At 50.8% G+C, this 12,201-nt stretch overlaps 1 protein-coding gene across 2 annotated transcripts in view; it reads left to right on the top strand.

The window, feature by feature from the left end:
- The window catches only part of LOC310666870 (somatomedin-B and thrombospondin type-1 domain-containing protein-like), a 28,968-nt gene extending 18,605 nt beyond the window's left edge, over window positions 1-10,363 (top strand). The window contains exons 4-5 of one of the 2 annotated variants that reach the window (XM_083418407.1): window positions 7,674-7,832; window positions 9,068-10,363. In XM_083418407.1, coding sequence (XP_083274533.1) covers window positions 7,674-7,832; window positions 9,068-9,173 — 265 coding nt within the window. In that variant the 3' untranslated portion in view covers window positions 9,174-10,363. The remainder of the gene's footprint in view (window positions 1-7,673; window positions 7,833-9,067) is intronic. The other variant, XM_083418406.1, reaches the window with a different exon arrangement.
- The last annotated feature ends 1,838 nt before the right edge of the window (window positions 10,364-12,201 follow it).

Genomic DNA, 12,201 nt, shown 5'->3' with positions numbered 1-12,201 from the left:
AAAAAAACTGAACCATCACAGTAAACAGATAAACCCACCAGCAGCAAACTTTACAAAAGACCTGAACGATTTTAAATGCCAGCAATTATTTTTTTAAAAAAGGACTTCTTCTGGGGTGTTATTCAACTAAATAATTGTGCCAGGGCAAGGATTAGTGTTAGTGTAATAGGACTCCCACCCAGGTGTCCTGTGTCATCTCCAATGCTGTGCCAGAAGGAAACCCAGGGAAACCCAGCCCAAATTGAGGGGGAGGAAATGTGAAAATACTCCATTGTGTAAGGAGAAACCCTTGTGCTGTTGGAACAGCGTACTTATCATTATAGTGAATACAATCCTTAATGCTGATATACTCATGGCATGGAGCCATGCCAGACACTCTTGAGAGGGCATTTCACAACAGGGGCCACCACCAAAAAGGCCCTGTCTCCCATTAGCCACCCAACACACCTCATTTGGTGTTGGTGGGCACAGAAATTTACTTAATAAATTCGCAGCCCAATCTGAAGGAGATATGTGTGTATCTACCCCCGTGCAGGGAAGGCAGAGGTGAAGGTGGCTGTGTGCCCTACCTCACAGAGACAGTTCTCTATCTGAAAGCATTCTATGTTTGAAGGGCTCTCCAGGCCTGGTTCCACCATATAGTGGTACATCTCGTTGCGAATGGGATCCGTTCCGGAGGCCCGTTTGCAACCTGAAAAGAACGCAACCTGCGTCTGTGCGTCGTGATTTGCTGTCTCTGCGCATGACATCATTTTGCGTGTCTGCGCATGCGCGAGTGGCGAAACCCGGAAGTACCCTTTCCGGTACTTCCGGGTCGCCATGGGACGCAACCTGAAAACGCGCAAGCAAACGTAACATGAGGTATGACTGTACTTTTAAAGTCCTCTGATACTACTTTAAACAGTCATGGCCTCCCCAAAAGAATTATGGGAGCTGCAGTTTGGTTTTTTTAGGAGGACCCTGTTCCCTTCACATAGCTTTATCCTGGCCTGGACCACCACTGAAATATGCTCAGAGTCGCAAAGTGATTTCATGCTCTTTATTCAGCTCATAGTGGTGAGGAGGAATGAATGAAAGTCCCCTCAAAGTATCTGCTTTATATACATTATTTACACAATGGGCTGCACATGATTGGCTAATTCTGGAATTCTACTGTAAGCCAATCAGGTTGTGGATTCACTTATAACTGGAGCATGATTGGGTGGTTCCTGCCAACCAATCAGACTGCTGCATTGTTCTAGGACCAATCAGACTGCTGCATTCTGAATCCTATTGTTCTAGGACCAATCAGACTGCTGCGATTTGGATCCTATTGTTCTAGGACCAATCAGACTGCTGCAGTTTGGATCCTATTCAACTCAGTACATAACACCCCTCCCCTCTAAGTTCCAGTCCTGCCTGGGAGGTCACATTCATAGTCCTCGAGGTACGCCGGCGGCCTACGTGTGCGTTGCGGCCTGTGGTGTTCCCTGGTCCGGGGTTCAGGTTCTGGCTCGTGTTCCAAGGATGCTGGCTGTGATGGGCCTGTTTGGTCTGGCGCAACCAGCTCGCTCAGTCGTGGTTCCGGTTCCGGTGTCCTTTCGGCCTCGCGGGTCCTCTCTGTATTTACTGATTCTGCCTCTCCTGCTGGCCCCTCCTGCTCTATGGGCCTCACTGCCGCTCTGTTCCCTTGGGACTCCTCTGACCTTTCCTCCTCCTGGTTTTCTCCTGGGAATCGTCGCCGTATCTGGTCGCAGTGGCGGCGCCAGCATTGCCCCCCATCCGTTAGCACCTCGTATGACACGGGGCCAGTGACCCTGGTGACTGTGGCAGGTACCCATGCTGGGCCTGCCCCAAAATTCTTTGCGTACACTGGGTCCTGGGCCTCGAAGGTCCGGGGGTTCCTGCCTTCCCCCACCACTACCTCATCCTGAGCTCTATCGGGGTGAAGGCGGTCCAATCTGATTGCAAGGCGCCGACCCATTAGTAGTTCAGCGGGGCTCCAGCCAGTCGTTGAGCTGGGGGTGCTGTGCTGTGCTAGGAGGAATGTGGCAAGGCGGTACTCCCAATCCCCTTGCGTCATGCGGCGAAGGGTGTCCTTGGTGGTCCGCACCATGCGTTCTGCTTGGCCATTGGTGGCAGGGTGGAATGGCGCCGAACGGATGTGGCGGATGGCGTTCTGCGCTGTGAAGGTTTGGAATTCTCCTGACGTGAATGCAGTCCCGTTGTCTGAGACGAGAGTGTCAGGGAGCCCGTGGGTTGCAAACAGCCTGCGTAGTACCCGGATGGCTGCGGATGTAGAAGTGAACGGTACCAGTGCGACTTCCAGCCGTTTGGTGTAGGAGTCCACCACTATGAAGAATGTTTTCCCCTGAAAGGGGCCAGCGAAGTCCACATGCAGGCATGACCATGGTGCTCGGGCGGACTCCCAGGACTGGACTGGGGCCCTTGGGGGATCTGGGCGGGATTCTTGGCAGGCCTGGCAGTGTTTGACCCAGGCCTCTATCTCTCCGTCGATCCCCGGCCACCACACATAACTCCTGGCCAGGGCCTTCATTCTTACTACCCCTGGGTGTGTCTCGTGTAGGGCTGTGAGGACCCTTTTGCGGAGGGGTTGGGGAACAACGACCCTGCTTCCCCATAACAGGCACCCCTTGTGGGCTGACAGTTCATGTTTGCGGGTTGTGTAGCCAGCGAATTCTGGCCCAGGGCTGTTGCTGGGCCATCCCCTCCACACCCAGTCCAGGACCCGGGAGATGACCCTGTCTTTCTTGGAATGGTGTGCAACTTCTTGTGCCTGAATGGGGCGGTCGGGAAGCAGCTCCAGGCTCATAACCTCTTGTGCAGGTGCTGGGTCGGGGCCTGTTTCCGGTAGTGGTAGCCTGCTGAGGGCGTCCGCATGGCCCATCGCCTTCCCAGGTCGGTGAATCAGTGCATACTGGTAGCTGGCAAGGAAAATTGACCACCTGAGGACGCGAGGAGACAGCACTTGGGGGGTCTGCTTTTCGGGGGCAAACAAGCCAAGCAACGGCTTGTGGTCAGTCACCATGGTGAAGGGCCGCCCGTACAAGAAATCATGGAATTTTTTTACTCCCTTCACAATTGCCAGCCCCTCCTTGTCTATTTGTGAGTAGTTCCGTTCGGTTGCGCTGAGTGTCTGGGAAAAGTATGCTACTGGTACCTCTCTTCCATCCGGGAGTTGGTGTCCCAGGACAGCGCCAATGCCATAGGGTGAGGCGTCGCATGCTAGCACCACCGGCAGCCTCTCGTCGAAGTGTGCCAAGACCGAGTTTGAGACAAGCAAGTCCTTGACTGCCTGGAATGCAGCCTCCTGGCGCTGGCCCCACACCCAAGGGGCCCGCTTGTCCAGAAGTCTGTGTAGGGGCTCTGCTACCGCCGCTTTGTGGGGAAGGAAGGAATGGTAAAAGTTCAATAGTCCCAAGAAGGCCTGAAGTTCAGTCTTGTTCTTGGGCGCTGGGGCATCACAAATGGCCCGTACCTTGTCCCCAGTCGGGTGGACCCCTTCTGCGTCCACCATAAATCCCAGAAAGTCCACCTGAGGCACTCCTAGTAGACATTTTTCCCGCTTCACCTTGAGACCCGCCGTCTGGAAACGGTGCAGAACGGTGCGGAGGCGGTCCTCAAACTCCTCTGGTGTGGGCCCGGCAATCAACACATCATCGAAGAAGGGGGTGACGCCAGGAATTCCTTTAAGGAGAGAGTCCATTAGGTTCTGGAATATGCCTGGTGCCACGCTGACGCCGAATTGCAGCCGCTTTACCCTGAACGCTCCTCTGTGCGTCACAATTGTCTGTGCCTCTGCTGTGGCCTCATCTACTGGTAGCTGTTGATATGCTTGGGCCAAGTCCAGCTTGCCAAAAATTTTCGACCCAGCCAGGGTGGCAAGGACATGGCTGACCACTGGCACTGGGTATGCATGGGCCGTGAGGGCCTTGTTTATGGTACATTTGTAGTCTGCGCAGATGCGGACCGAGCCATTAGGCTTGACAGGTGTGACGATTGGGGTTTCCCAGGGGGCATTAGGCACCGGCTCCAGCACTCCTTGCTCCACGAGCCGGTCCAATTCCTCGTCTATACGGGGTTTCAGGGCGAACGGGACCCGGCGGGCCTTGAGCCTGACTGGTCGTACTGCGGGGTCAAGCTGTAGAGCGATGGGGGGGCCCGTATACTGTCCCAATTTCCCATCAAAAACCCCCGGAAATTCCTTGCATATGGCGTCCACGTCCACTTGTAAGCTAGTGTTGTTCACCCCGGTGACGGCTAGCCCCAGTGGTCCAAACCATGCCAATCCCAGTAAGGTAATGTAGGGGCCCTTGACCACAAGCAAGTCCAGTTGCCGCGTCCGCCCTCGGTATTGCACCCTGAAGGTCCCCACCCCCATTGTGGGGACCTTACGTTTCTGGAAGTCCCGGAGGGTGAATGGGGCCGGCCTGAGTTTGGGACCCCCAGTAGGACACAGTTTCCTTAAGGTCCTTGCCGAGATTATGGATAGATTTGAACCCGTGTCAAGCTCCATGCGGCATGGGGCCCCCTCTATCTGTACCTCTACATAAATTTTCTCTACGTTGGGGTGGGGCAACTGGTATACCTGGAAGTCCGTGAGCTCCGTTGAGTTGCCTTGGTGCGTTGGGCCCCGGGACCTGGGGCTCTTGGATTGGTCATCTGATGCCTGGCGTCGGGTGGGCCGAGCCCGACACACCCGGGCGATGTGTCCCGATTTTCTGCACTGCCTGCACTCTGCGTTGCGGAAACTGCAGGTCCTCCTCTCGTGACTTTCTCCACAGCTTGCGCAGTTCCCTCCTTCTCGTCGAGGCAGCTGTGGTAAGTGGGCTGCTTGAGTGCGCTGCTGTACTCGGTGCACCTCCTCCCTGTTGGATCCTGAGTCGTCGGTGAGGTCTTCGTGGTGGACCCTCGGTTGGGACGCCTGGCTCGGCCGTGCCTCTTGCGTCGACTTCTCAGCAGCTTCCGTTGCCAGGGCCTCCTCCAGAGCGACCTGGAACGTTAGGTTCTTCTTAGCGTAGAGGCGTCGTTGCAGCTTCTCATCCCTCAGGCCACCGACGAGGCGGTCACGAAGCATGTTCTCCAGCTCTGAGAAGTTGCAGAACCGGGCGGCTTGGCGGAGAGAGGTCACAAACCCAGTTATGGTTTCCCCAGGGGCTTGCCGCTTTGCGTAGAAGGCATTTCGACGAGCCACCACTGAGGGCTGTGGCGAAAAGTGCCCCTTCAGCTGTTTCATTATTGTTTTGTATGGAACTGTAGCGACGTCTTCAGGCGCAAGGAGAGCCCGGGCGATTTCAAACGTCTCCTCTCCGCAGACGCTGAAGAATATTGCCCTCTTCTTGGCGTCTTCTTCATCGGTGACCCCTTTGGCTTCTAGGAGGAAGGTGAAACGAGAGGCGTACGCTTCCCAGTCTCCAGATGCTGGGTTGAACGGCGAGAAGCTGCTGTTGGTTGCCATTCTGAGTTCCTTGTGTCCCAGAGCTGAAGCCTAGATACACGGTGCGAGGCAGCGGTGCGGCAGGTGGCGGTGCTGTGGTGCGGTGTGTGGCAATCAGCTCAGCGGGATCCCATCCTCGTCGCCAGTGAAATATGCTCAGAGTCGCAAAGTGATTTCATGCTCTTTATTCAGCTCATAGTGGTGAGGAGGAATGAATGAAAGTCCCCTCAAAGTATCTGCTTTATATACATTATTTACACAATGGGCTGCACATGATTGGCTAATTCTGGAATTCTACTGTAAGCCAATCAGGTTGTGGATTCACTTATAACTGGAGCATGATTGGGTGGTTCCTGCCAACCAATCAGACTGCTGCATTGTTCTAGGACCAATCAGACTGATGCATTCTGAATCCTATTGTTCTAGGACCAATCAGACTGCTGCGATTTGGATCCTATTGTTCTAGGACCAATCAGACTGCTGCAGTTTGGATCCTATTCAACTCAGTACATAACAACCACAGAACAGGATGGTCTGTTTTGCCTCCGGGAATGCTCTTTGGGAGCCAGGAATAAACAGGAAGTCGCAGAAGCAAATAAGAAGCTTTGGGTTATGAATCCCAAGAGAAATATCTAAGTAGCATTTCTTGGGCATAGTTCAGAAGGCAGAAGCTGGGAAATACTGGATGGGGAACAGCTAGCAAAAGGAACACTGGAAGAGAGAGTGTTAACAGATTCACGGTCTCTGGACAGCATTCACCCCGTTTCTCCAAAGTCCCAGAGAGCTCAAAAACTGGCAGAACAGACAGCACAGAGAGTACAAACTCAGATTACAAGACTTAATAGGGACGGAAGGGGGGTGTAATCCTTAATTGGGAGCACCACCATTTCTAGGTGATGTGTTCTTTGTTCTCTCTCTGTGATTATGAAAGTTACTAACTGGTAAGAAGACTCCTTTTCCTTGTTCTGCTTATCTACTGCCACGGGGGCAAGAAGCCGATTTCCTGAAGGCTGACAATATGTTTCTATCATGCCACCTCTTGCTCACATTTTCTTTAAGCTAAAAAGTCCCAAATGCTGCCACCTTGCCTCCTAGCGGCGTTGCTCCGTTACGTGGTCCTATCAGTAGCATCCTTCAGACTCCTGGGTACCTAGGCTGCTAGCCATCTTCCCCCCTCCCACAAGGCTCGACAGAGCCAGGGCAGAGAGCGTTGTCCTCGCTTGGGTGTGGCTTCGTGATCAACTCCACATCATCACGACAGTGTCGTTGTGAAGCCAGATCAGAGTGAGGGCAGCGTGCCCTGCCCTTGCTCTGGAGTCTTCTGCCTAGAAAAGAAGAGCCAATTGCTGTGACAACCTTCCTACCTAGTGGGCAGCTGTGTTTCAGTTTGTATATTATGTTGAAAATAATAATAATAATAATAATAATAATAATAATAATAATAATAATAATAATCTGGCTGAGTTTCCCCTGCCACTCTGGCCAGCTTCCAACAAAGATTAAAAATACATTAAAATGTCACACATTAAAAACTTCCCTAAACAGGGCTGCCTTCAGCTGTCTTCTAAAAGTCAGATATTTGTTTATTTGTTTATTTCCTTGACATCTGATGGGAGGGTGTTCCACAGGGCGGGCGCCACTACCGAGAAGGCCCTCTGCCTGGTTCCCTGTAGCTTTGCTTCTCGCAATGAGGGAACCGCCAGAAGGCCCTCGGCGCTGGACCTCAGCGTCCGGGCAGAATGATGGGGGTGGAGACGCTCCTTCAGGTATTCTGGTATAACGACCAACTTGGGTATAATGGCAACTTAGGGCTCTTCGATACTTGTCCCATGATTTCTCAGTACGGGGCTCAAAGGTTTTTCTTTTCCCCAGGGTAAACCCGCAGTTGGCCGCAGAATTAGAAGAAACATCCACTGGGTATTGCACAGATTCACATTTTTTTCCGATTCAGTGGTAAACAGAGGGTTTTCCCAGGGGAAAACGTCTTGGACCTGTACCCAGAAGAAATCACAGGATGAATGCAAGTGTGCACGAGCTCTTAAGTGGATTGTTCTCTGAACGGGAACTGTGTTGCATCTCTCCCCAAAATCCTGTTTTTGTTGGCATCCGTCTGTCTCGAGAGACAATGACCTCCATTTGTGTATGTCTGGGGTGCGGAGGGCAGGAATGGTTTGAAGGCAATTTAACCCAGCATGGAGACCTAACCCTTTCCTTCCTCCCTCTTTGTGCTTTCCAGTTACTGCATCTACTTCCGCCTGACGCAGGTGAGCCCTGCCTGCCGCCTGCATTTCTGGAGCAGGCCGCTGGCGAGAGAGCGTCGCGTCTGCGTGGAATGCCAAGGGAATGCCGTGGGCAGCAAGAAACGGTGCCAAGGGGACGGTGTGCAGGGAGCCAGGTGTGTGGTTGCAGACTCCTTCAATAAACAGACCCCTGTGATCTTTGAGACAGCTTTACTTGGTCCAGAGCAACAGCAGCCATTGGCGGAACCCACAAAAGTGGACTCTGCAGGCCCATAAATCACACAGGCTTCTACAGAGGCTTTTCCTTGCCTTAGTTTTACACATGCATAGAAATTAAGTCATGTTCTCAGAGGGAAAGCATGTCTGCATTGTCAGAGAAGGATACCTGATCCAGCAAGAACAGTGTGCTGACTCTCTGCCAGGCTAGCTCGCGGCTGTGTTTTTCCTGCACACACACACACACACACACACACACATATATATATATGGGGACGCGGGTGGCGCTGTGGGTTAGACCTCAGCGCCTAGGACTTGCCGATTGCATGGTTGCCGGTTTCGAATCCCCGCAGCGGGGTGAGCTCCCGTCGTTCGGTCCCAGCTCCTGCCCACCTAGCAGTTCGAAAGCACTCCTAAGTGCAAGTAGATAAATAGGTACCGCTTTATAGCGGGAAGGTAAATGGCGTTTCCGTGCGCTGCGCTGGTGCTGGCTCGCCAGAGCAGCTTCGTCACACTGGCCACGTGACCCGGAAGTGTTTTCGGACAGCGCTGGCTCACGGCCTCTTAAGCGAGATGAGCACGCAACCCCAGAGTCGGTAACGACTGGCCCGTACGGGCAGGGGTACCTTTACCTTTACCTTTATATATATTTGTTGTACCACTGAAGCACCACTTTAGCTAATGGGGCCTCCCGCTGCCACTGCACCGCCGGAGCACAATTTCTGTTCTCATCCTGAAAAAAAGTTCTTAACCCGAGGTACTATTTCTGGGTTAGCGGAGTTTGTAACCTGAAGTGTATGTAACCTGAAGTGTATGTAATCCGAGGTACCACTGTACCGGGTTTGCCGCGATTCAAACACATGCAGAAGCGGTTTCTGAGGTTTGCACATGCGCAGAAGCGCGCCGCCGCCGAATGCACCTGTGCACAACGGCGCTTCTACTAGCGTCCCGTTTCGCCTAAAGGACGGGCCGCCGGAACGGATTATGCTTGTAAGTCGGGGTTCCACTGTATTTATTTATTTACTCGCTGTTTTCTTACTTTTTGTTATCTTTGCGCTTTATTCATTTAGATTGCTTTTTGTAACAAACCCCCCCCCAAAAAAAAAAATAAAAGAAAAGAAGGAACTGGAAACTGTACCTCATCGACTCCATCCTATTTTCTGTCTTTCTCTAGAACATTCTGGACTGCGGCGTCCATCGCTGGCTGCCAGGGATCTTGGGTACAGGAGTCTCTACATGAGAAATGTGTGTGCCCTCAACTCTCCTTTATCTTCATATGACGTCCTGTCGAGCTGAGTGGCAATCTTAAGAAAGAGAGGAAAGACTGAACGTCAGCCACAGCTGTTTTGGGTTGTTTTCTTTTGGTAAAGAAGAGAGCTGAAGGAGTCAAGCTACATTTTGCCAATCATTATGCACTCATTGTTTCCACTTGTTTTATAATGGACACCTGACCGTGTGTCGTTTCCAAGCACAAGAACGTCTGATTCAATCTCTCTTTGTTAAAAAAAAGACAAAAAGAACTGCACATATATATACATTATATACCTCTGAAAAAGGTATACTACCTCCACCATTGCCGCTAAAATGGAAGATGGCATGTTTTGTCTGCTTTCCACAACAACTCCTGACTTTATTTAAGACAGGGAACCTTTCAACACACACACCCCACCCCCAGCCCAAGAAACATATTCCCTTCTGGGCAATGTTCCAGGGGTCAACTCTCCATTATGGGTGGAGCCAGAGTCAAAAGCAGGCAGAGCAAGGAATGTCAATTTTATATTCGCGCATTGTGGGAATGTTGTGGATACTAGGAGAGGATGTATTGATTTAACAGTATCAGTGGCGTAGCGTGGGTTGTCAGCACCCGGGGCAAGGCAAGTAATTTGCGCCCCCCCCGCTGCACTGTCCCTCCCCCAGATAGTCCCTCGCTCTCTCTCCGCACCGCACGCCAGGCACCCCCCGCCTCCACAGTGGGCGGCGACCCGGCGGCTCGGATCAGATTCGCACAGCCAGCACTGCAGTGAGAGAGAGTGAGTGAGCCAGGTAGGGGCAGAGAGCTGCGAGTGCGAGCACCCCCCCCCAGATGTTGCGCCCGGTGCGGCCGGCCCCCCCTGCACCCCCCACGCTACGCCACTGAACAGTATCCTTCCTAACTCATGCTTGTGAGTCAGCAGCAGAGTGCATTATACTTGTTATTAGGTTTAAAAATGCTGCTTTAAAAACCCGGACGTTTTGTCAAATTTTATAAAAATCCACTTGGACAGAAATTTTAAGCCTGACGAAGAGGATGTGTACGGGGAAAACCCGACTTGTTACCAAACCCCCATACACCATCCTTATCGGTATTTTTATTCCCCGCCTCCTGCCGTTCATATCTCGAATCTTGCTCACTATTTTATATCGCAATAATACTTCATCGGAAAGTCCAAAAAAAGGCCTCTAGTTTTCCATTAAAAGTTCATCATTTCTATCTCTTAGTTTTACAGTCCAGCGAATGTACCGTATTTTTCGCTCTATAAGACGCACCAGACCACAAGACGCACCTAGTTTTTGGAGGAGGAAAACAAGAAAAAAAATATTCTGAATCTCAGAAGCCAGAACAGCAAGAGGGATCGCTGCGCAGTGAAAGCAGCAATCCCTGTTCCTGTTCTGGCTTCTGGGATAGCTGTGCAGCCTGCATTCGCTCCATAAGATGCACACATATTTCCCCTTACTTTTTAGGAGGGAAAAAGTAAGTCTTATAGAGCAAAAAATACGGTAGTTTGTACTTAACAAGACCCATCAGAATTAACCAGACTTAAAGGGGCATGGCTGCAAATCACTAGCACCACACCCCATACATACTATTGAAAAATACAAGTTCAGTAAGGCTTTCTTTCAGGCAAGGGATGTCCAAGAATTCAGACAGGAATGAAAATGGAGATTGCCAGTGTTTGGCTCATATTTGCATTGTGTATCCTCGGCACTGAAATGAATGGAGCGGTATCACGTAGTAGCAATGTAAATTTACATAATTAACTTTGCAAATTACGTGAGGCGTGGAATTTTGCGACAGCGGACAGTGAGACAAATAACGTTGTTTTTTGGCAGAAAGTGAACTGCAGCAAAACAAGAGCGCTGGGTGTGGTGAAAATGGTGCCTTCTCACACCCCCTGCTCTCCAGTCATTGGGCATGGGGTTGCAGCTAAAATTATTTATGGAATAAGGGCTAGAATCAATGGTGAAGTTTTTCACCTAGCCTGTGGCGGTACTTGAATTTGCAAACACATTGAAAGAATGAAACATTGCCAAAGATGGCTATTTGGGGCACATTCCATTCTTGCATTGCTTCAGAAACTTGCAAATCCCATTTGACCAGTGACTATCTTGGGACAAAATAATGAATATATGCAATCCTTGAGGAAACGGTAGATTCACCATAATACCCCCAAGTGTGAAAAGAGTCTTTATAAATTCCAGCATACCCTGCTGGATATTACCATTAAAGCCCTGAATACCTTGGACCTGGGATGCTTAAAAGGCTATTTTCTTCTACACATATGTGTCTGGTGTCCCTTTAAAATATATATTTTAAAGTTAAACTAAATTCGAACTTGTAACCGAGTCCCCTGCTGCCCTGCAAAGCAGAAACTACTACAGAAACAGGGGCAAAACAAGGGAGGCAGAAATTTATCAAATATAGGAGCCACTAGCAAAGAAAAGCACAAGTCTCTATCTCATGAGCAAAACCTAATTTCCCTTCCCAAGGAGTCCAGGGCTTTTCCTTTGGTGTCAACTAAAAAGACGAGGGCGATCTTGCAAATTAATTTGACACCTCCAAAGTCAGCTCGGCACATCTGAATAGCTGCAGCCATATCGGCAACGGGGAACAATGGAGTCGTGCTTTGCAGGCAAATCCCTGATGGCTGTGTGCAAAAGTTTGGCATGCTGTCTGCACATTCCCTCCCCGCAGTGTCACGGTGAAGCATGATTTGCAAAATGAAAGCTTGGTGTGACATGTGCCCCTTACTCAGAGGTGTTACTGGATGAGAGAATGAAAGGACGGGGAGGGGGAGTGGGGGGAGGAGAGATTGAACAGATAGAAGGGTAGAGAGAAATGAAATGAAAATAAATCCCAGCTATTGATTATCGCTATTATGATTTACTAAATTTATTAGTTGTTGCTTCTTTTTTGCCATTGTTGTGGGTGAACATATCAGACGACACAGCGATTCTTCACACAGCTCTTGTTTATTCACAGGCCAGAACAGAACTGAGCTGAAGGGTTCAGCCAGCCTGCTTATATAGAGCTCCAGTACAACGCAACAG

Source organism: Podarcis tiliguerta, assembly GCF_965153285.1.
Source record: "Podarcis tiliguerta genome assembly, chromosome: 16".
Lineage (NCBI taxonomy): Eukaryota > Metazoa > Chordata > Lepidosauria > Squamata > Lacertidae > Podarcis > Podarcis tiliguerta.
Note: the sequence above shows the minus strand (reverse complement) of the source record. Positions and strands in the feature narration are given on the sequence as shown.